The 26,023-nt window shown below is 40.1% G+C and overlaps 1 protein-coding gene across 3 annotated transcripts; it reads left to right on the top strand.

Annotated features, from left to right (window-relative positions):
- The first annotated feature begins 1,105 nt into the window (after positions 1 to 1,105).
- On the top strand, positions 1,106 to 18,247 carry ttc19 (tetratricopeptide repeat domain 19). Of its 3 annotated transcripts, XR_009648728.1 has the most exons (11): positions 1,106 to 1,364; positions 9,165 to 9,250; positions 10,128 to 10,238; positions 10,329 to 10,367; positions 10,484 to 10,540; positions 10,890 to 10,951; positions 11,762 to 11,856; positions 13,396 to 13,553; positions 15,839 to 16,001; positions 17,094 to 17,568; positions 18,040 to 18,247. XR_009648728.1 is itself a non-coding variant. In XM_060874009.1 (10 exons), exons 1-10 carry the CDS (start codon positions 1,163 to 1,165, stop codon positions 17,258 to 17,260), a joined length of 1,140 nt encoding a protein of 379 aa, XP_060729992.1. In that variant the 5' UTR covers positions 1,106 to 1,162; the 3' UTR covers positions 17,261 to 17,900. The 3 variants fall into 3 exon arrangements, 2 of the variants coding, with proteins under 2 accessions (XP_060729992.1, XP_060729993.1); XM_060874009.1 differs by lacking the exon at positions 18,040 to 18,247 and having other exon boundaries at positions 17,094 to 17,900; XM_060874010.1 differs by lacking the exon at positions 18,040 to 18,247 and having other exon boundaries at positions 1,107 to 1,364; positions 13,399 to 13,553; positions 17,094 to 17,900.
- Positions 18,248 to 26,023: the final 7,776 nt, after the last annotated feature.

Genomic DNA, 26,023 nt, shown 5'->3' with positions numbered 1-26,023 from the left:
CGCTACAGAACTTTGCTTACTAAAACTGCCAGACACAGGAACAGTTTCTTTCCCCAGGTCCCTTATCTTATCACCCTGATCAACAACTCACCATAATTATATTCACTGCTTCGTATCTATAAGCACTGCATTATCAGGACTGTCAGTCATCACATCATCTGTATATATTACACACACTACTGCTGCTATATATTGTACCAAAAGCATAATATTACACAATATTGTTATTTGCACTCCCACACTTTATGTACAGAAATGATCAGTCATATTCTATAATCATATTTAATATTCATTCTGTCTATATTATATCTCATCGTCTGCATTGTATTGTGTTGTTTGTATAGTATAGTGTTATTTATGTCTGTACTTTTGAGAGTCACAAACAGCTGGAACCAATTTCCTTGTGTGTGTAAACACACTTGGCCAATAAATCTGATTCTGATTCTGATATTATTATATATATTATATTATTATAGTTATAGTACCCTATAGTTATATTAATATTATTATATATATTATATTATAGTTATAGTACCCTATATCCATATATATATATATATATATATATGTATATATATATATATACAGTTGAGGCCAAAATTATTATCCCCCCAGGAGTTTTGGAACATTTTCCTAAAGATCCTTCCAGTGTTTGCAGCACTGATAAAACTTGATATAATCAAACATTCACCAGTGCTATTTAGTAGCTTAGATATTATATATAATATAGATAGTATAATATAGTACATATAATATATATATATATATATATATATATATATATATATATATATCTCTATATATATATCTCTCTCTCTATATATATAGATATATATATATATATATATATAGAGAGAGAGAGAGAGAGAGAGAGAGAGAGAGAGAGAGAGAGAGAGAGAGAGAGATAGATAGATATAGATATATATATATATACACACACACACACACATGAATGTTTTCATGAGATGTTCCTGTATTAGTTAAACAAACAGCAGTAGATCATAAGGGTACCTTTGAGACGCTCATTTCAACAATATCATTTATTACGCACTCATTCTGATCTCGGACACTCTTTAGGGCGGATAACACGTGAATGGGGAACGATTTGTGCGTCCTCCGTGTCACGTAACAACGCACGTCATGACGTATTCTAAGAGGAAACATGGCGCTTCCCTACAGCTGTCGTCTTTTCGTAGCGCAAGGACTTTGTGTTAAACGGATAATAAGGCAGGGACTAAGGACTGTCTCCATATCAGGTTTTTTACCACGACGTCCTTTTCATTTGTGCAGAAATGCGCCGTCTGTGAATGACGCAGGTGGAAGTGAACACACCGGGTACAGAGTTACACTGTGGACTGCAGTGGGTCAGTACAGCATCCTTACATATAGTACAGCTTCTGGATCACTGCACACATCACATGTCTAACAGCACACTGTGGACTGCAGTGGGTCAGTACAGCATCCTTACATATAGTACAGCTTCTGGATCACTGCACACATCACATGTCTAACAGCACACTGTGGACTGCAGTGGGTCAGTACAGCATCCTTACATATAGTACAGCTTCTGGATCACTGCACACATCACATGTCTAACAGCACACTGTGGACTGCAGTGGGTCAGTACAGCATCCTTACATATAGTACAGCTTCTGGATCACTGCACACATCACATGTCTAACAGCACAATAGGACTGCAGTGGGTCAGTACAGCATCCTTACATATAGTACAGCTTCTGGATCACTGCACACATCACATGTCTAACAGCACAATAGGACTGCAGTGGGTCAGTACAGCATCCTTACATATAGTACAGCTTCTGGATCACTGCACACATCACATGTCTAACAGCACACTGTGGACTGCAGTGGGTCAGTACAGCATCCTTACATATAGTACAGCTTCTGGATCACTGCACACATCACATGTCTAACAGCACACTGTGGACTGCAGTGGGTCAGTACAGCATCCTTACATATAGTACAGCTTCTGGATCACTGCACACATCACATGTCTAACAGCACAATAGGACTGCAGTGGGTCAGTACAGCATCCTTACATATAGTACAGCTTCTGGATCACTGCACACATCACATGTCTAACAGCACACTGTGGACTGCAGTGGGTCAGTACAGCATCCTTACATATAGTACAGCTTCTGGATCACTGCACACATCACATGTCTAACAGCACAATAGGACTGCAGTGGGTCAGTACAGCATCCTTACATATAGTACAGCTTCTGGATCACTGCACACATCACATGTCTAACAGCACACTGTGGACTGCAGTGGGTCAGTACAGCATCCTTACATATAGTACAGCTTCTGGATCACTGCACACATCACATGTCTAACAGCACAATAGGACTGCAGTGGGTCAGTACAGCATCCTTACATATAGTACAGCTTCTGGATCACTGCACACATCACATGTCTAACAGCACACTGTGGACTGCAGTGGGTCAGTACAGCATCCTTACATATAGTACAGCTTCTGGATCACTGCACACATCACATGTCTAACAGCACACTGTGGACTGCAGTGGGTCAGTACAGCATCCTTACATATAGTACAGCTTCTGGATCACTGCACACATCACATGTCTAACAGCACAATAGGACTGCAGTGGGTCAGTACAGCATCCTTACATATAGTACAGCTTCTGGATCACTGCACACATCACATGTCTAACAGCACACTGTGGACTGCAGTGGGTCAGTACAGCATCCTTACATATAGTACAGCTTCTGGATCACTGCACACATCACATGTCTAACAGCACACTGTGGACTGCAGTGGGTCAGTACAGCATCCTTACATATAGTACAGCTTCTGGATCACTGCACACATCACATGTCTAACAGCACACTGTGGACTGCAGTGGGTCAGTACAGCATCCTTACATATAGTACAGCTTCTGGATCACTGCACACATCACATGTCTAACAGCACACTGTGGACTGCAGTGGGTCAGTACAGCATCCTTACATATAGTACAGCTTCTGGATCACTGCACACATCACATGTCTAACAGCACACTGTGGACTGCAGTGGGTCAGTACAGCATCCTTACATATAGTACAGCTTCTGGATCACTGCACACATCACATGTCTAACAGCACAATAGGACTGCAGTGGGTCAGTACAGCATCCTTACATATAGTACAGCTTCTGGATCACTGCACACATCACATGTCTAACAGCACACTGTGGACTGCAGTGGGTCAGTACAGCATCCTTACATATAGTACAGCTTCTGGATCACTGCACACATCACATGTCTAACAGCACAATAGGACTGCAGTGGGTCAGTACAGCATCCTTACATATAGTACAGCTTCTGGATCACTGCACACATCACATGTCTAACAGCACACTGTGGACTGCAGTGGGTCAGTACAGCATCCTTACATATAGTACAGCTTCTGGATCACTGCACACATCACATGTCTAACAGCACACTAGGACTGCAGTGGGTCAGTACAGCATCCTTACATATAGTACAGCTTCTGGATCACTGCACACATCACATGTCTAACAGCACACTGTGGACTGCAGTGGGTCAGTACAGCATCCTTACATATAGTACAGCTTCTGGATCACTGCACACATCACATGTCTAACAGCACACTGTGGACTGCAGTGGGTCAGTACAGCATCCTTACATATAGTACAGCTTCTGGATCACTGCACACATCACATGTCTAACAGCACAATAGGACTGCAGTGGGTCAGTACAGCATCCTTACATATAGTACAGCTTCTGGATCACTGCACACATCACATGTCTAACAGCACACTGTGGACTGCAGTGGGTCAGTACAGCATCCTTACATATAGTACAGCTTCTGGATCACTGCACACATCACATGTCTAACAGCACACTGTGGACTGCAGTGGGTCAGTACAGCATCCTTACATATAGTACAGCTTCTGGATCACTGCACACATCACATGTCTAACAGCACACTGGACTGCAGTGGGTCAGTACAGCATCCTTACATATAGTACAGCTTCTGGATCACTGCACACATCACATGTCTAACAGCACACTGTGGACTGCAGTGGGTCAGTACAGCATCCTTACATATAGTACAGCTTCTGGATCACTGCACACATCACATGTCTAACAGCACACTGTGGACTGCAGTGGGTCAGTACAGCATCCTTACATATAGTACAGCTTCTGGATCACTGCACACATCACATGTCTAACAGCACACTGGACTGCAGTGGGTCAGTACAGCATCCTTACATATAGTACAGCTTCTGGATCACTGCACACATCACATGTCTAACAGCACACTGTGGACTGCAGTGGGTCAGTACAGCATCCTTACATATAGTACAGCTTCTGGATCACTGCACACATCACATGTCTAACAGCACAATAGGACTGCAGTGGGTCAGTACAGCATCCTTACATATAGTACAGCTTCTGGATCACTGCACACATCACATGTCTAACAGCACACTGTGGACTGCAGTGGGTCAGTACAGCATCCTTACATATAGTACAGCTTCTGGATCACTGCACACATCACATGTCTAACAGCACACTGTGGACTGCAGTGGGTCAGTACAGCATCCTTACATATAGTACAGCTTCTGGATCACTGCACACATCACATGTCTAACAGCACACTGGACTGCAGTGGGTCAGTACAGCATCCTTACATATAGTACAGCTTCTGGATCACTGCACACATCACATGTCTAACAGCACACTGTGGACTGCAGTGGGTCAGTACAGCATCCTTACATATAGTACAGCTTCTGGATCACTGCACACATCACATGTCTAACAGCACACTGGACTGCAGTGGGTCAGTACAGCATCCTTACATATAGTACAGCTTCTGGATCACTGCACACATCACATGTCTAACAGCACACTGTGGACTGCAGTGGGTCAGTACAGCATCCTTACATATAGTACAGCTTCTGGATCACTGCACACATCACATGTCTAACAGCACACTGTGGACTGCAGTGGGTCAGTACAGCATCCTTACATATAGTACAGCTTCTGGATCACTGCACACATCACATGTCTAACAGCACACTGTGGACTGCAGTGGGTCAGTACAGCATCCTTACATATAGTACAGCTTCTGGATCACTGCACACATCACATGTCTAACAGCACACTGTGGACTGCAGTGGGTCAGTACAGCATCCTTACATATAGTACAGCTTCTGGATCACTGCACACATCACATGTCTAACAGCACACTGTGGACTGCAGTGGGTCAGTACAGCATCCTTACATATAGTACAGCTTCTGGATCACTGCACACATCACATGTCTAACAGCACACTGTGGACTGCAGTGGGTCAGTACAGCATCCTTACATATAGTACAGCTTCTGGATCACTGCACACATCACATGTCTAACAGCACACTGGACTGCAGTGGGTCAGTACAGCATCCTTACATATAGTACAGCTTCTGGATCACTGCACACATCACATGTCTAACAGCACACTGTGGACTGCAGTGGGTCAGTACAGCATCCTTACATATAGTACAGCTTCTGGATCACTGCACACATCACATGTCTAACAGCACACTGTGGACTGCAGTGGGTCAGTACAGCATCCTTACATATAGTACAGCTTCTGGATCACTGCACACATCACATGTCTAACAGCACACTGGACTGCAGTGGGTCAGTACAGCATCCTTACATATAGTACAGCTTCTGGATCACTGCACACATCACATGTCTAACAGCACACTGTGGACTGCAGTGGGTCAGTACAGCATCCTTACATATAGTACAGCTTCTGGATCACTGCACACATCACATGTCTAACAGCACACTGTGGACTGCAGTGGGTCAGTACAGCATCCTTACATATAGTACAGCTTCTGGATCACTGCACACATCACATGTCTAACAGCACACTGTGGACTGCAGTGGGTCAGTACAGCATCCTTACATATAGTACAGCTTCTGGATCACTGCACACATCACATGTCTAACAGCACACTGTGGACTGCAGTGGGTCAGTACAGCATCCTTACATATAGTACAGCTTCTGGATCACTGCACACATCACATGTCTAACAGCACACTGTGGACTGCAGTGGGTCAGTACAGCATCCTTACATATAGTACAGCTTCTGGATCACTGCACACATCACATGTCTAACAGCACACTGTGGACTGCAGTGGGTCAGTACAGCATCCTTACATATAGTACAGCTTCTGGATCACTGCACACATCACATGTCTAACAGCACACTGTGGACTGCAGTGGGTCAGTACAGCATCCTTACATATAGTACAGCTTCTGGATCACTGCACACATCACATGTCTAACAGCACACTGTGGACTGCAGTGGGTCAGTACAGCATCCTTACATATAGTACAGCTTCTGGATCACTGCACACATCACATGTCTAACAGCACACTGTGGACTGCAGTGGGTCAGTACAGCATCCTTACATATAGTACAGCTTCTGGATCACTGCACACATCACATGTCTAACAGCACACTAGGACTGCAGTGGGTCAGTACAGCATCCTTACATATAGTACAGCTTCTGGATCACTGCACACATCACATGTCTAACAGCACACTGTGGACTGCAGTGGGTCAGTACAGCATCCTTACATATAGTACAGCTTCTGGATCACTGCACACATCACATGTCTAACAGCACACTGTGGACTGCAGTGGGTCAGTACAGCATCCTTACATATAGTACAGCTTCTGGATCACTGCACACATCACATGTCTAACAGCACACTGGACTGCAGTGGGTCAGTACAGCATCCTTACATATAGTACAGCTTCTGGATCACTGCACACATCACATGTCTAACAGCACACTGTGGACTGCAGTGGGTCAGTACAGCATCCTTACATATAGTACAGCTTCTGGATCACTGCACACATCACATGTCTAACAGCACACTGTGGACTGCAGTGGGTCAGTACAGCATCCTTACATATAGTACAGCTTCTGGATCACTGCACACATCACATGTCTAACAGCACAATAGGACTGCAGTGGGTCAGTACAGCATCCTTACATATAGTACAGCTTCTGGATCACTGCACACATCACATGTCTAACAGCACACTGGACTGCAGTGGGTCAGTACAGCATCCTTACATATAGTACAGCTTCTGGATCACTGCACACATCACATGTCTAACAGCACACTGTGGACTGCAGTGGGTCAGTACAGCATCCTTACATATAGTACAGCTTCTGGATCACTGCACACATCACATGTCTAACAGCACACTGGACTGCAGTGGGTCAGTACAGCATCCTTACATATAGTACAGCTTCTGGATCACTGCACACATCACATGTCTAACAGCACACTGTGGACTGCAGTGGGTCAGTACAGCATCCTTACATATAGTACAGCTTCTGGATCACTGCACACATCACATGTCTAACAGCACACTGTGGACTGCAGTGGGTCAGTACAGCATCCTTACATATAGTACAGCTTCTGGATCACTGCACACATCACATGTCTAACAGCACACTGTGGACTGCAGTGGGTCAGTACAGCATCCTTACATATAGTACAGCTTCTGGATCACTGCACACATCACATGTCTAACAGCACACTAGGACTGCAGTGGGTCAGTACAGCATCCTTACATATAGTACAGCTTCTGGATCACTGCACACATCACATGTCTAACAGCACACTGTGGACTGCAGTGGGTCAGTACAGCATCCTTACATATAGTACAGCTTCTGGATCACTGCACACATCACATGTCTAACAGCACAATAGGACTGCAGTGGGTCAGTACAGCATCCTTACATATAGTACAGCTTCTGGATCACTGCACACATCACATGTCTAACAGCACACTGTGGACTGCAGTGGGTCAGTACAGCATCCTTACATATAGTACAGCTTCTGGATCACTGCACACATCACATGTCTAACAGCACAATAGGACTGCAGTGGGTCAGTACAGCATCCTTACATATAGTACAGCTTCTGGATCACTGCACACATCACATGTCTAACAGCACAATAGGACTGCAGTGGGTCAGTACAGCATCCTTACATATAGTACAGCTTCTGGATCACTGCACACATCACATGTCTAACAGCACAATAGGACTGCAGTGGGTCAGTACAGCATCCTTACATATAGTACAGCTTCTGGATCACTGCACACATCACATGTCTAACAGCACACTGTGGACTGCAGTGGGTCAGTACAGCATCCTTACATATAGTACAGCTTCTGGATCACTGCACACATCACATGTCTAACAGCACAATAGGACTGCAGTGGGTCAGTACAGCATCCTTACATATAGTACAGCTTCTGGATCACTGCACACATCACATGTCTAACAGCACACTGTGGACTGCAGTGGGTCAGTACAGCATCCTTACATATAGTACAGCTTCTGGATCACTGCACACATCACATGTCTAACAGCACACTGTGGACTGCAGTGGGTCAGTACAGCATCCTTACATATAGTACAGCTTCTGGATCACTGCACACATCACATGTCTAACAGCACACTGTGGACTGCAGTGGGTCAGTACAGCATCCTTACATATAGTACAGCTTCTGGATCACTGCACACATCACATGTCTAACAGCACACTGGACTGCAGTGGGTCAGTACAGCATCCTTACATATAGTACAGCTTCTGGATCACTGCACACATCACATGTCTAACAGCACACTGGACTGCAGTGGGTCAGTACAGCATCCTTACATATAGTACAGCTTCTGGATCACTGCACACATCACTTGTCTAACAGCAGATGGAAACATCATGGTTTTGCTGAATGATGCATCCTGTGGTCATGCAATATTTGCTTCATGTCGGTTTTATGTGATCAATCAGGTTTTGTCTGGTTTGAAGACACAAAACAGAAAGTCTAAACTATGGACCTCTATCACTGTCTGTGTCCTAAACCTCACTAATATGTTTACAACACAGCCACTTGTTCCATGGCTTAACCGAAAGCATCATAATAATGATTTAAATACATTTAAATACATTTAAATCATTTCAGTTTGACTTTTGGATCGTGATGTTTTTCTTCCAGCATCTTAAGTCACATTGTGATGTGTGTTTAATGTCATTTTATTTGATATATTAAGAGATTCTCCTATCTTTTTATTTGCACTGTCTGTAGCGTTCTCCCTGTTCGGCAGCACGGATGACAGAACAGACGCCCAGAAGATGGAGGATGAGATTATTCTTCTGTTAAAGAAAGCAAAGGTAAACTTAAAACAACACGGTACATAAATATGGTTAGAATCACACATTAAAGTAAAACACAACAAACTTTTTGACTAAGTTGTCATATATGACTTCCTGTGATTTTTATATGTATTAACTGGAGCTCTTGACCTTTAAGTCTATATGTAGATTTCTTGGTGTATAGAAATCACACATAGAGAAGCTCGCTCACTTTTTTTTGTTTTTCACACCATTGTTTGTTTACTCTAGAGACTGTTGTGTGTCTTTTAGCTCAGAAGTGTTGTATCAGCTTTACAGATCCTTTCTTTTGCACAGGGCTACAGAATTTGTGTGTATACGGAGTCAGTAGGTACATCTCACATACTTGTGTAGCGTTTTTGATTATTCATTAGTTTATGAGAGGTGTGCATCAGGGTTGTATGAGCAGGCGGTTATAACATTCATGCAGTTTGCCAGATGTGAAGCTTGCAGGATAAAGAAAGGTCACAGTGATTAACACTCTGTAACATGCTTAGCAGGTTTAGTCATTAATCTTCATTCGGTCCTTTTTTCAGGTCAGGGTCGCTGTGGTTTATATGACTAATTTGTTTGTATTGTGAAATTGAACCAATCATGAGAAAATATCACAGGCAGGTAGAAATAAAAAATACCTGAAGGTTTATAACGTTCTGTGTGGGCAGCTGGGTTTGGTCAGGAGTGACGTTGTAAGTGGCGAGAGTGAGATTATTGCATCAGACCCGCTGTTTGTAGATGCAACCAGCAGAGACACACAAATGAAATAAAAAGAAATTTTTTTTAGTTGTACTGTTACTGCTGCAGTGTACTGGTATCGTTCAATGCTTAACAGTTGTATTTAAAAAAAAAAATCACAATGGAATACAATTGTTTTTTACAGTACAGCATGATGCTCGGGGAGCTGGATGCGGCGAACGGCTTCTTGCATAAAGCAGTTCGACTCGCCCATCAGAGTCACAACAACGACGCCATCATCTATACCTATACCCTGGTAGGTCTTCAAGTCTGACATCATGTGTTTCATATAACCTACAGTCAAACGGTGACAGATGTTATAGTAACGTGAGACTTTTTTCTACAGATGGCTAACTTAGCCTTTATTCAAGGTGAGCTGGACAATGTGAGTAAGATCGCGAGGGTCTTGTCCCTTCCCTTCACCCTGATGTATACTCTTGATCTTTTGACCTGCAGGAGGGAGCAGGTATGTGACGCTTTTGTTTTTGTTGTTCTTTGTAGGCTGAGAAACTATTCAAAGCTGCATTGAGTTTCGTGCTGTCTGGAGGAACACCACAGGTGAGACACTGCACGTGTGCTTGTCTTTGTTTTGTTAATCTGTTTAATATGTTTAATCTGTTGCTAACGTCTTGGTGCCAGATACCACAGCAGACCTTCAGAGGTCTTGTGGAGTCCATGCCTCAAAGGCTCAGAGCTGTTTCTGGTTTTAACGTTATGGCTGATTGGTGTATATCGGTCCATGTGGATATTTCCTCTGTAGGATGTATATATGAAGGGTTAGCAAACTCTGTGTGTTTGTGTGCACACAATAGAACATCCTTTCTTTCCTTATAATGTATATAATGATTTGAGCAAATTCGGGAGTTTAATATTTGAAATCGTTATTTATGTGGTTTATTTTATACAGGACGACAACGCGGTTATTGAAATGTCCCTGAAGTTGGCCAGCATCTACGCCACTCAAAACAAGTGAGTAGTATTTTACTGTCTCAGAATGTAGCGTACAGTCTGCGTCCTTGTTATTGAAGCCAGAGGGTTAAAGGCTAGCTCGTCTCTTCCGTTTACTGCAAATAAAGGAGGGATTTTAAACTGTTTAGCGTTTCGTGCTACAGAAAAAAAAAACAACACAAAATCAACGGATTACTTTAACCCCTAGAGACTGATTTGGACAGATTAATGTCTTAGGATGACGTCTAGCAAAACCCACTTGCACGTCACCTCTTGCATCTGGACTGCTTTTAATCGATACAGGATTTACGAACAGCTTCTTTACGTTTCAGGATCATGAATTTATTTACAAAACTTAATTTATAATCATGCTAGATATATAAAGTTCCATACTGGCTAATTCTAATAATTTAATCTGGTCCTGAGATCCGAATGCTGTTTCTTTTAACTTGCAGTGCCTCTGACAATAAAGGGTGGAGACGGTCATCAAATTAAATGAAAGAATAAATATTCATGCTTAACAGGGTTTTCTGATTTATTTATTATTACAGATAATAGGAAAATAGAATGAATAAACAAACTGACAAACAAATATTGATAGCTGTTTTCTGTCTCTCTTTTCTTTTTTTCTTTCCAAAGAACAACTTAAGAATGTCTTAAGGTGTGCTAATGGTGGTATAACTAGAATAATTTAATCCAGTTCATAGAATTATTAGAAAAACTAAATCCAACAGCCATTTATTAGTTATTCCTTACAGGTTAAAGCAGATTTTAATTGACATCAGGTGGTTTCTGTGCCATGACAGTTCACTTCCATGGTGTTTTCCTCAGGAACGAGCTGGCAGAGCATGGCTTCCAGTTCTGCACCGAGTCACTGGAGGCCAAGCTCGAGAAGCAGAAAGATCTTCCACCAGATACGATATCAGGTATTGCCTGTGTCCTTCTAGTGCTGGGCCATATGGACAAAACCTTCTGTCATGATAAACAATTTAATTATACAGTATCCATCTTATGGATCATTTCATATTGTGAAACTTTCTACATCGTAATGTGTCTTCTTTAAAATTGATGCACAATAGATTCATGCAGAGTAACTAATCGAATCACATTCAAATGCCCTGTCTGTAACTTTGGTTTGGGAATGGAGGACAGATTATTTAATCTGTTTTTTTATTTTTTTTTTATTTTCACTTTTCAGTGATTTTCTTTTCTTTTTCACCAACACACACTGAGCTGTGCTGCTAATGTCTCTCTCTCTCTCTCTCTCTCTCTCTCTCTCTCTCTCTCTCTCTCTCTCTTTCTCTCTCTCTCTCTTTCATTTTTCATGCTCATTTTTATTTTCTCTTTCTATCATTCATTCATTCATTCATTCATTCATTTATCTATTCTCTCTTTATCCCTCTCGTTTGTTCTCTCTCATTTTCATTTTCTCTTTCCCTCTTTCTTCTATCTCTTCATTTGTTCATTTATTATTTCTCTCTCTGCTCTTCTTCCTTCCTTCCTTCCTTCCTTCCTTCCTTCCTTCCTTCCTTCCTTCTCTCTTTCTCGCTCTTCTTTTCATTTTCTCTTTCTTTCTATTCATTAATTAATTTCTTTTCTCTCTCTCTCTCTCTCTCTCTCTCTCTCATTCTTTTTCTCTTTTCGCTGAGCTGATGTCTATTCGGTGTCAGGATGTTGTGGGAAGTTTCGCTGTGTGTCACACTTCTCCACGCTTGTGTTTATTTTAGCTTCGTTCTTTGAGCTCAGAACTCTGAGACATAAATCAGCTACCAAAAGTGTTTTTTGTGACTTTGGCTTTATATGTGATGCAGGAAAACATCTGTACATCGAATATATAGATAATATAAAATATATATGGATATAAACCATCCTGTGATGGCTATATCACACAACCCTACTTCCTTATGGTACAGAAAGATTCGGTTATGAAGATTTTCCCATCCAGATGATCTAGTGTTTGAGTGTTTGGCAGCTTTCAGTTTGCGTGGTGTTTGATGTGGTTATTTGACATGAAACCACAGCAGTAAAGATGAGGATAACCATGGTGAGTTGATATGTTGCTGTAACAGATGTTCCGAAATAGGTTGTTTCAGTTTGGTATGAACCACTTCCTTCACACCTCCTTCACACCTTCTTCTCACTCCTGAGTGTGTATATTTCCATGTGCCTAGCTCGAGTTTTGCTTCGCTGTGTTTAGAGTCTGTAATATGCTTCTTGAGTCTTAGCAAATAATGTTAGTGAATTGCTTCCAGTTTATGATTGTGCATGTGTAATACATCACACAATCACTTTAAAGCTGTGTGTCGAGTCTCAGCTAGACTTGCTTATGTGGTACAGCGCAAAATTAAGTCCAAAAACAGTCCATCATTGTTGGATCTTTGTAAAGTGGCTGCTGGGTGTTTTTCAGCAGGTTATTTGATGAATGTTGGAAAGTTCCCTAACTCAGCATTTCTCTGTGGTACTAGCAGAAGAGGAAAGGAAGGACACCCGTCTGCTTCTTGGCCTCAGTCTGGATGCCCGGGCCCGATATCTGGCGTCCTCTCGACGCTTTACAGGAGCGTGCAGAGACTACCGTCACGCTCTACAGATCTGTCAGGAAGAGCAAGGAGAAGCCCATCCTCAGGTACAGTTATCTTACAGTAATCTGAACTCCTATGTATAACATCTGTAGTTATCACTGTGGATCATCTACAGCCAACTACATCATGTTTGCGCACACACACGCACACACACTTGCATAAAAGTGTTCAGCTTTTTGAAATTGAATTGGGAAAAGGCCTAATAAAATGGCAACTCTGAGCACAGCAGGCCAGATGGTGAATTATCTACCAGGCCATGAGCAGATGTAATAGAATACCCAGACAGACATGATGTATTCAATGGGAATTGCTTTCAGTTTTACTGAATCTGGAGCTATGTGGATCTAATTTGCAAAATGATGCTGGGAGGGTTTAATAGACAGGATACATCCGAGGTCAGTGACCATTTTGTCTGAATTTTTGAAAAGTGTGGTATTGGAATAGGAATTTTTGGGGTGCGGTTGGATTTACTGTACAGCACAAAGCAATTATTCTGGCCTGTACGTCTTTAATAGCTAGATGTTAGTTGTTGCTTTTTTGGAAATCCTCCGGACTACCAAAAGAATCTCAGTGGCTTAAAAACACTGTCATTTTTTAAACTTACGATCTACTTATTGTAAGCTATTTTTAACATATAGTTTGTCTTGTACTTTAACTGCAATGGCTACCCATTTTTATTTATTTCTATATTTTAAACTTTTGCCTATTTTTCTTTTTTCTGTGAAACATTATCGCTGTAGCATCATGTTGTTATTCTCTGTTATTAATAAGATCGGTTCAGTTCATTTAAAGCTCGAAGGTGTAAATTGCTTTAAATGCATTACATCTAGATGCTTTTCTTAATAATAATAAAAAAAGATGAAACAAACTAAGATTTTCAAGCAGCGATGTTAAGTGTGCTGTAAATGCAATGAACGGCTGACTAACAGGAAGACCCAAAAACGTCCTGCATCTTTGTGCTTTATTATTTTGAAAGGAATAAAGAAACAAAGACTTGATCAACATCTGGCACAGTTGTTTGCCCTAGTGTTAAAGGAACAGGCTTGCTTTCATTACAGTAATGGCCAACAAACACTGCAAATGCGATTAAGACCTTACTTGGAGTCGAAGTCTGACAAAGCATTTACAGTATTAGCTCGACCCCCTACCTGAACTTAACTAAAGCTGTGTGGGAAAAGCAGCCAAATCTTTCATGGAGCATGGCCGAATCTACCCAAGCACAGCCTCAGAGGAGCCATATACTGTATATACTGTAGGAGCCATATATATACTGTACACGCTAGTTAACCTAAATTTCAGGAGGAATGAACACTTGTAAGTTATTTAAAAATAAAAATAATAAACCAAATTTACATGATCCCTGCAAATCAAAGTTTTTTGAACATATATGTGTTTAATTCTTTGTGTAAGTGAATTACACAAGTATGCTGGATTTAATAAGTTTAATAATTTTTGATTTTCTTCATATTTGCATGTGTATTTTGAGAAGTTGTAATTACCTGTAAATCACTGCTTGTGTGCATGGCACAGCTGATTTGCATTTGGTGACGCCCACAAAACGCCATAAAAGGCCAGACAACAAAAGTGTAAAATGGCAACTATACGGTTTAAGGAGTTTCTCTGAGGCAAAAGTTGAAGTACTGTTAAGCTGAAGTACAAAGAAAATAAAAAAACAAAACAATTAGGAGCATGTCCAGCACACAGAAGAGCAAATTCTGTCACAAAAATTGAGTTAAAAAAAAAAATACTGATAATCGTCTGAGTATTCCTTCTACCACCAGAGTCCAAACCATGACCAGCTGCCTTAGCAAATGGAACCAACTTATAATCATATGATAAACTTATTTTCATACAGGGGGAAACTTAACAACTAGCCTTCTGTCTTCATTCACAAATACAAATTTGACTTTATCTCATTGCGTACAAATGTGTACAAATTCAGCTTGATAAAAAGCCCCAATGACTTCACTGTGTCTACACCTTAATCCTGGTGCTTGTTTAACAGCCAACATGCAGAACTGAGGCTATATGTATATACGGTATACATATGTATAAAACCTGTGATTGTAAGTAGCACTCTTATGAGGTGAATATTTCTAGATGAGATAATTGTAGTCAGTGAAATGTGGATGTTGTTCTGCCTTTATTTATACATGAGAGATCTGGGTATGGTATCCTGACTAAAGAGTGGTTCATGGATGTGTAATAAATGTCTCGCACGCATTCTGTTGAAAACCGATCTTATTCAGTAGCTAGCTGTCATATCCTGCAGAGTATCAGCTCAGCTTTAAGGTGAATAATCTGCTTTCTAAACGTGTGTCTGTCCCAGACGCTGGTCTTGATGAGTGACTTGGCCACAGTGTTGGACCTACAGGGGAAGCACGATGAGGCACTGGCTCAAGTCAAGAAGGCTGTAGAGCTGGGCCATGCGGCCGGCTACCCCGAACAACACGTACTGCTGGGAAACATGGCAGGCATTTTAATGCACAAAGGTAAGACATAGTTTCTCCTTCAGTTATATAATTTCTCATGACACCATCAGTAAAATTAAATGGCACTGATTACTAGAGAAACATAGCATTTAGAAATGAACTGTCCTCCGATATGTTTGTTATGAATATTATTCAGATGTATTGACATTGTTGTATTGTTCAGTTAGAATTTATTACTGCTTATTACTTATTACAGCTATTGAATAATAATAATAATAATAATAATAATAATAATAATAATAATAATCAGGGCTATAGTCACTCCACCATTATCAGTTTCAGGACATAATTCCAAGACCAGGATCAAGTCTTAGGCAAGACAAACCATCCAGTTTTTGAATTTGAACAATTATTTGTCTAATTTGTGCATGTGAAAAAAAAAACACATTATTTTTTATAAACTCTTTGTCAAGACCAAGACCATATTTTACAAACCAAGGCCTAAGACTTAAACAATTCCAGGTAAAAATTGCTAAGTCTGAGAGGCATCCATAAAAAATGTGTTGAAATTTAAATATAATAATAATAGTAATACGGTGACTCAGATTTCTGCTATGGACCTTGTTATTGGTTAATAGGATAACCTTTTAAAAGCCTTTTACTAGGTATTAAATGTATTTTGCACTTCATTTGATCAGATACAATGCTAATCCATGTGATTCAGTTTAGGTGTGTATATGAACACTCAATTAGGACAACCAATCAGGTAAAATGTATGTATTTATGTAGCATGGAGTTGTAGCATAATCTTCAAGTGAGTACAAAGTGAAGCAGTAAAATGACATGTTCCTGATTAGGACATGGTTTGGTGTTTGTCATTATTGACCCGTGTGTTTTTCTGTGTAGTCTCGGTTGACTAGCTTTGGTATGTGCAGTCATATCTGTGAAGGTCTGGTGTGGGTTCAGGTATTCATTTTAATCAGGCAGAAGCATCATTTGTTTAATCAGTTGATCTTTGCTTTCGATAGACTGCTTTTCTGCTTGGTTAGAATGAAACCCTCCACCTACATCATCCCTTTCCGGATTATACACCCCCTGTTTAGCTCACTGATAAATCTTTTTGGTAAGAAGTCTCTTGTCGTGTCCTCTAAGGTGAGTTTGAGGAGTCGGTTAAGATGTACGAGGAGGCTTTGGCCCTGGCGAAGGCGGCTGGTGACGTCGAGGCTGTTGAGCAGTTTGAAGAAGGACTGAAGGAGTTGAGAAGGCGGAGAGAGGAAAAAGAACAGAGCTCATACAAGGAGCCATCACTCGAGCAGTGACTACACACTAAACACTCATACTCTGGCAGTATGAAGTCCTTAAATGGAATTTATTGGACTTGGAGGAAGTACCTGACTGTGTGTGATTCTTCATCACAATCATCATCCTGGTCCTCCTTCTTATTACTGATTAATCTAAGCTCTGTGGTGTTAATTTAAGAATGAAGATGTATGTATGTGTTGTTTGTTTACAGTTCCTCTGGAAAATCCAAAACAGGAAAGACAGTGACTCAGGAAGTGCTGATGGAGACAACGTGATCACATGTCACAATCTGGAAAATACCACTCGTGTCCTTTATTATTTGTAGGTAGTGTACTTACTCCTCTTTTGATTTCTCCCATCTTTAACCTGGCAAATGACAATGATGTATGATAAGACAATCTAACCTTGTGCAGTATTTTTTTAGATTCCTCGTATAAGAGTTAATTGACAGCGGATGCAAGAATTCGAATCTATTCTGACTTTGCGGTTGTTATGCAACAGTTAACTATTGGTTTCTCCTTTTACCCTTTAACCACAGTTTAGTTTGACTCATCACATGTTTATGGAACATTTAAGCCCAAAGCCATGTCAGGCTGATTGGCCTCCTGTGACCTGATTAACCTTTCAAGAGTTAAAATAAAGACAAAATAAATACTTAACTTGAACTCTTAGAAACAGAAAAATTTCATTGTTTCTATACACCGAGTATTATTGCAGATAAATATGTATTAAAGAAGTACATACATGGGTCATGTAAAGATAATCTCCACCATGAAACATCTGAAATATTTTTTAGGATTCAGGATTCCATACCCACCTTCACCCTGAGTGCATGGAGTTCTCCGTGTGCTTCATGGGTTTCCTCCCTCAGTCCAAAGACTGGGGCTGATTGGAGTGTGACCACATTGTTCCTCCGTATCCCCTGGGATAGATTCCAGGCTTTCTGTGACCCTGTGTAGGATGAGCGCTATAAAAATGAATGAATAAATGTTTGTGCATAGTGATTCTGCCTGTTTTTTGGCTGTTGCTGTAAATTTGTTATTAATATGAGCCGCTTTAATGTCACGAACATTGCTAGTGAAGAACAATGCTATTTAACAAGTAAAAAGAATTTCTTTTCTCATTCACCATTTTTTAATGACGAGAAATCCATTGAAGGAGAAGTGAAATACTTGATGTAACTATGTGACGCAGTTGTGCCGAGCTCTAGCAGAGACTCAGCTACTTGGTGATGTGCGAGATGACAAGCTTGAGGTATTTCCATGAAGTGTTTTCAGCTGTGTGTACTGATGAAGAAGGGCAGCGGTAGTTCAATGGTTAAAAAGTTGGACTACTGATCTAAAAGGTTGTGAGTTCAAATCTCAGTACTGCAGGCTGCCTTAACTGCTAAGTTGTGTAAATGAGAGAAATATATATGTTGCTCTAGAGAAGGACCGCTAAATGCTTTAAAGGTAAGGAGGTGAGACAGTTGGACAGACTGAGGATTAAAGCACTGCTGCATCACTTTTAAGCACTAGATGAAGTCCTACTGACTCCACCGTCAGCACGTCTCAAACTGTAGTTATGTAGGTTTAAATGAAAACAGATGAACGTGTCTATAAACGCCACTGAAGATCATTAGTTACGAGGCAGAGTGGATATTTCCTTTAATGACTCGTATAAGCCTGGAGGATTAGAGCAGGGGGAAAATGTACATACGTTAATTAATTTCTCTAAGTGTTTATGAAAAAGTTTTGTTTTTTTTTCTTCTATAACCAGCAATTACAAGATCTGCTTCTGGATGAAGGGTTCAGTAGGCACGGGTTAACCGTTAGCTCATTTGTTCGTCATTGCCTGCACCATTTGAAGAGGTCATGATCTTTAACTAATTGCTGTGAAACACATTTTCTATACACAAGCAGTTTTCGACCAACAAGCATCATCATAACATATGGTAAGTGTTAGGCAAGCGATGTGAACTCTCAATCTCTGTGAATATGTTCTAGATCAGCGCTTCTCAATGTGGGGGGAGAAGACATCCAGGGGTCAGTGAAGCATAGCCAAGGAGTCTGATTTTTACATTTAGCTATACCTTTTTTTTTGCATACATTTATAACCATTATTCGAGTTCTGTCTATCTATCACACCTATGTATATGTGGTTATTTTTCCGGAGTGGGTTCATGCCATTTCTTGTGCAATTTTCTTTTAGATCCCTGTGAACCACTTCTGTGTTTGGTCTCATGTACAAGCTCTAGTATGTAAAGCCTCAAGACGGTGCACAATAGATCAATTTAATTCTGCCACGATGCAGCAACTTTATCCTTCCTCATTCCCCAGAGAAACATGCTGTGACGGTGCATTTGTATCCAGATACGAGCTATAAGCCTCTCTTTATGAGATCCTTAATCAGGTCTTGAGCTCTGTTGATCTGCAGCACAGGTTCCCATCACCCTCTTTACCTCACAAGGACATAACAAGACCACACTGGGTGCATCAAGCGTCCTGCCGCTCACCTTTCTCAGCGTATCGTATTAACACCTGCAGAGCAATAATTAAGTGCTTAAATGTCTCACTATTTTGTCTATGACAAAGGCAATGGGGACTGACTTGTTTCAGTTCCCAGTCTTTAAATCGGTTTACTTCAAGATTGTTGTTTAGTGCCAAAATAACTCTCACGGGCATGTTCCTTTCTCAAGCAGAGGATGTAATTACCAGTTAAACTGCTGTGTGGATGTAAGGAAATGAAGATTCATAGGGACATGCCAAAAACCTGTTAATTTCTTCCTCTGCTGTGGTTTTTATAATAGTTCAGCGAACTCACGCTCTTTATTCCTTAAAACATTGTCTTTTGTAGATGACCAAGAATTTCCTTTCCCCAGTGCGCTCTACAAGTAACAATGCACAAGCAAGTTCCTATAGGAACATCAGTGGGAATTGCTGTGAACCTCCTTAGACCTTTGTTTAATTTTCAACATGGGAAAAGAGAGGAATGGAGTTTGCACCCTGACTGCATGTAACATTTTAGCCATCTTCACAAGGAATCTCGAGAGGATGGTAATGCGGTCTGTGACAAACTCCACATCATGGCTGTATATTTCGCATGATCGATGTGTACAGAAGCACATGGATGATGTCAGATGATACATAGTGCCAGATTAAAATGCTTTTTCAAGGTACTACACTTTGCATGCAACTAACGGCGCTTAAACTCACCAACATTTAAGGACAAGCTGATTTCCATTAATGAATGGAATCTGCACCATAAAAATTTAAGATACTGGCTGCATGTGCCATCCAGAAGTATTCATCCCCTTGAACAATACAGTATGGAAATGAAATGGACTTGTAGTACCTACAGGAAACACCAGAGAACGTGTAAACTCCACACACAGGGAGGGAATTGAAACCTCATCCCTAGAGATAGGTAGCGAGTGTGTTAACCACTAAGCCACCATTCCACCCAGTTGTTTTAATGGTTCATGAAATTCTCATTAAACAGATGCTAGAGTCTTTCAAGGATAGGTGTATTTAAGTACACACAAGGTGACTCCAATGGCAATTAATTGTAATTAACCATAATTAATTAATTATGGGTACTTAAATACAGGGTTAAAGGCCTTGCTCAGAAGCCAAGCAGTGGCGGTTTAGTGGACCTGGGATTTGAACACACACCTTAACCACTGAGCTACTAATTCCCCAAATTGTCCATAGTGTGGATCTCCTGTCCAGGGTGTCCCTGCCTCTTGCCCCTTGTGGGCCCTGGGATAGACTACAAAGATGTATGGATGGATAAATTCATTTAGATTGGAAAACTGAAGACTTTCAAGTTTTGACCAGATACTGTACTATCAAGCAACTTCTTATGATAATAGAAATAGCAGTGTCTGGTTAATTTGGTTTGAAGTGGAATGTATGTGTGTGTGAGTGAGTGAGTGAGTGAGTGAGTTAGTTAAACCCGGTTAGGTTTCACTTTATTTTCTTTTAGGTTTTTGCACTAAACATTTTGTAATATGAGCATTGTGGCTTGAGTAATTGGTGGCTGTGCAGCAGTTAAGGTTACGTTATTATGTATCATAGTCATAAAAGTTTTTTATTCCTGATTGCTCCATTTATCCAGATGTACATTTGCATATTATGTGTATGCTAACACTGCAGGGTAAATATACTGAACATTAGGACGGCTAAGATTTGGTGTGATGTTCAGTACAAACACGTTTTATACAACAGTTCTATGAACTAACATTGACTAACTGACCTTTCACACAAAATATGACCAAATATTTAGTTTCTTTTTGCATTGGCAACCCAAAAAAATGCTTTTTTAAAATTCTTTTTTAAAGTGTTCTGTGTTTCTGTGGAACGCAAATTCTTCCATTAGTACCGACACGCTGTAATAAGTGTGATAGGAATTTCAATGGAAAACCCTGAAATGGAAAATTCATGTAGTGAGTGTGAATAAGCAAGGTTATACTAAATATCCACACTCTTGGAACGCTGCTTATCCATTCAGATTAGTGGACTAGAATTAACTGCTGTATAATTGTTTTAAGGAGTACGACCTTTATAGGAGTCAGTTAGGCTTACGGCTATGATACACCCTTGATACTAAACTTCATTGCTATACTTAAATATTATTTTGGTCTGTTTATACTTGAGTATTCTTGAAAGTGAATACTTGTACGGTTAACTACATTTGATTTTAGTCCTTCAAAGTTCTTTTTTTCTCTCATACTGCCAATGAAATTTTGTTTACATTTAGTTTTTTCATTTTCAGTTTAGTTTTCACTTTAGTACATTTCTCGCTGGTTACTTCTACTTTTAAGCGAGTGATATTTTGTCGGACTCATTATCTACTTACCTTGTCTTCATTTTTAAATTCAATTCAATTCAAATTGATTTGTATAGCGCTTTTTACAATTGACATCGTCTCAGCAGCTTTACAGAACATAACCATAGAACAAACGGTAAGAATAATATAAAGATATATTTATATTATATATATATAATATGCTACTTATTTAGAGCAATCTCCACCACTGTCATTTGATTGAAAAAATGCCCAACACTCACTTACCCCTTGAATATACATGTATATGGACCCCACTTTGTGAACCATGGCTTAAAGGTTCTCTAACAGGAAGATGGAGAGTACTGCCAGTGAGCCACTAAGTGTTTAAGCAAAGACCTTAGCTAGGATTGTATTCTACCTTACTTGTAAGTCTAAGGAGCCTGCACCGGGACAAAGATGTTGTGGCCTTGAATTCTGAGCGGTTTAAAAAAAAAAGAAAGAAAGAAAAGAAAGCACTCCCGGAAAACTTTAGCTGTACAGCTTTGAACACAAACACTATTCATGAAATTCCTTGAAGTAATCTTGCAAGTGTATTGAATGTAAATCCCTCCGTTCGCTCAGCTGTAGTCTAAGCTGTAGTCTAAAGGTAGGCTGTAATAAGTTGACAGGAGTTGACAAATTAAAATGAATATTAAAAACACAGGGGGTCCTGATGAGTTTGCTTAAAAACGTTGAACGTTAAAAACGCCTTAGTCTTATTATTTGCTCACAGTGTTTGTGTGGTGTACTATGTACTGTTCTAACAAAAAAGTCGTTCTGTATCATTAAAAATCCAAGGAACGTTTCCCATGTGATATTTTATTTTCCCACTCTATAACACTAGTGAGTCACTGTTTATAGTTACAGTGACAATTCAGTCAATATTCTTTTCGAACATGAGTTAATTATTGGTTTTATTTGGGTATTATTTTTTATGTTGGTGATTATTATCAACACTAATTAATGAGTAAAACACATGTTCCCTCTGTTCATATTCTCAGCATAGGTGAGGTAGGATTTTAAGGTTCATGGGAAAAACAGCTGTAACGATGCACTCATGTGACAAACTACACACGAGTGTGCGTCTTTATCACACTACATGTTCAAGGTCATTCCATTTGCTGTATTGCTTACAATGCATTAAAGTAAATCAGTCACAGAAGAAATTTTAATTAGGCATTAATAGATGCTCTAAGAGTCAGTTTAAACCTTTGTATCTCAGGGTTTGTGTTGAATTTCTAGGAATACTCATCTGTCAGCATAAATCATGTGTACATATTGGCGTAATGTCACTTAAAAGAATGCTTTTTAACGGATAGGGGAAAAGGTTCAGGATATTTTTAGTCCTTTTTGTTGTTATACTGAAGCTGAATATAAAAGGATAATGTCACTCCACAGAGATGGAAGAAAATGAAACAAGAGGATCACAATAGCAGGAAAAGACTTTGGGGTTAAAATAACAGAACATTTGTGCTACATATGCAGGATCTCTACAGATTCATGCTGTCTTTTTGCTTTTTTTGGATTATTGTAAGGATCAACAAGGACCAAAAAAAAAAAAAAAACAAGCAGTTTTGCAACAATATCATGTGACTAACACACACGCACGTCAGGGTATTACTTAGTGTGTAACCAGGCATAAACATATCCACAATGACATAATAAACTGAAATTAACAGCTAATCTTGCTTCTGCAATGCAACATTGCTGTTGTTGCTGCTCCCCCAGTCTCTCCTCCTTCCCTGGGGATTTAAAAGCTAACCAATTAACACACATACACGAGAACAACATGTACACACACACACACACAGACACACAGACAAACACACAGACACACACACACACACCAGCCTGCTTCTCTTTATAAAGTGTTCCCTAATCAAGACTCAAGTGACTCTCCTAAGTGCACCAGCAGTGTATGAAGGTTAGATACTAAAGCCTGGTCCTGCTCCCAAGACAAGGTCCTGTGACTCCTAAGAAACACAATCTTCATCTAAGATGTCCTAATCAAGGTAAGATTCATTGGAATAGGAAAAAGTCACAGACTTTTTAAAGTACCAAACTTTTGGTATCTTTTTTATTTACCTTTTACTTAGTAACATGGATGTGGGAAACATTTCAACACAATTTATGGTACATGGTATGGTATGGTACACCACTAACAGCTTCCTAAGTGAAATATACATACTTAAGACACAAAAGACAACAGAACCAAGGAAAAGTAAAGCTTGATACCTTTTAATCTTGGTACCTTTTTAATAAACAGTGTTTTGGATTTTTTGCCACTTTAGATGTAAAAAAAAAAAAGAATACCAAAATAGAATTAAATACAAAATACTTAGGAGTTAAAAACAATGGCATTTTCATTGCTTACTTTTACACGGATGCTTTCACCTTCTGCTATTATTTTTTCCTTGTTTTCTTTGCTCTTTTTTCCAAGTCACTAACCTTCCAATGCCAAAAATCACAAGAAGAGTTTTATGCAGATTAGGAGCTGGATAAAAGTCTCCATTGGTCCACCGGTTCTCATCCCGGCAGCCCTTTTCTGGCCAATCAATTTTACAGAAGTAGATTAAACAACTCTGGCGTTTAGTGTCTTGATCAAGTGAGCAGGATGGATGATTACGCACAGCTACATATAATATACATTACAGTAAGATGCCTTTTTTGTGCAAGGAATCAGTTGGAATTTGTGTAAAAGTGCTTCTTGCAGGAGTTTTACAGTGTGGATGAAGTTAATAATATTTATTGCTCGCTTCTCAGAGGAGCAGAGTATTGATGTTGGGATCCCAGAGACCGTGTGTATGATTGATCCAAACTTTGACATCCTGAGACTTTGGACCAGATCTGTACTTATTCATTTTAAACTATGTGAAGTTTTTGTTTTTAATTCCTGGTGTTAAGTATCCTGTTTTTTTTTAATAATTGACTTGTTTTAGTAAGGAGTCACTGCTAGGTCTGGAATGCATGTGCTAAAACAGTGTAATATACTGTAGAGTCACATATAACATTATTTTCACAAACTTCTTAGTATCATTGTTTAAAAACAAACAGCTCACAAGGAGAACTGCAAGAGAACTTCAATGAAACGAGTGGTTTTTGAAAGACAAAAACACATCTTTATGCTTTTTTTTTTAATGTCTAGGCTTTTAAAAGTTTAACATCATTTTGCTAATTTGTAAAGTAAAAAGTAGTGTGTTATGCCCATAAGTTAGTGTAAAAAAATACATTTCTAATGTATTTAATAAGAATATGAATTGTTTTAAAATGAGTTATATTTATCTTGAGACAATAAAACCTTAATACATTTTTTTTTTTTAGATTTCATCATTTTTCCAGACTAAATAACTCAAAGTTGTTGAAGTCTTTAGGCTATATTCTATCTTATTAACTGGTCCATGAAAGCGCTATAGGATGCTGTTTTCTGCTGTAGCCTGAACACTAAACTTTTTAAATAACTTCATTTATTTTTATTTCTTATTCTCATTGGGTCTCAAATGAAACAAGAGCCCCCCCCCAAGTAGTTTTCAAAAGTTGCCCCCCCAGTTGTCCCCCCAAGATGCCCCCAGTTGTTTCTCTCCCCCAAGTGGTTTCCCAAGATGCCCCTCCAGTTGTTTCTCCCCCCCCCAATTAGTTTCCGCAAGTTGCCCCCAGTTGTCCCCCTAAGATGCCCCCCCCAAGTTGCCCCCCTAGTTGTTCCCACCAAGTTGTTTCCCCAAGATGCCCCCCCAGTTGTCCCAATCAAGTGGTTTCCCCAAGATGCCCCCCCAGTTGTTTCTCTCCCCCAAGTGGTTTCCCCAAGATGCCCCCCCCCCAAGTTGAGCCCCCCAGTTGTTCCTTTTCCCCAAGTTCCCCCCCAGTTGTTCCTCTTCCCAAAGATGCCCCCCCCCAGTTGTTTCCCCAAGTTTAACCCCCACCCCCCGCCCTGCTGTATCTTCTCTCAGTCACTCAGACGTTCTCTCAGTGTCAGT

Source organism: Tachysurus vachellii, chromosome 7 (genome assembly GCF_030014155.1).
Source record: "Tachysurus vachellii isolate PV-2020 chromosome 7, HZAU_Pvac_v1, whole genome shotgun sequence".
Lineage (NCBI taxonomy): Eukaryota > Metazoa > Chordata > Actinopteri > Siluriformes > Bagridae > Tachysurus > Tachysurus vachellii.
This window is presented reverse-complemented; position numbering and strand designations above follow the sequence as displayed.

Excerpts from the sequence above, each read along its gene's own strand:
- ttc19 (XM_060874009.1), top strand. The coding sequence starts at position 1,163 with ATGGCGCTTCCCTACAGCTGTCGTCTTTTCGTAGCGCAAGGACTTTGT. Across the intron at positions 1,365-9,164 it reads TACACTGTGGACTGCAGTGG|CGTTCTCCCTGTTCGGCAGC; the intron begins GTCAGTACAGCA and ends CACTGTCTGTAG. Across the intron at positions 10,952-11,761 it reads ATCTACGCCACTCAAAACAA|GAACGAGCTGGCAGAGCATG; the intron begins GTGAGTAGTATT and ends TGTTTTCCTCAG.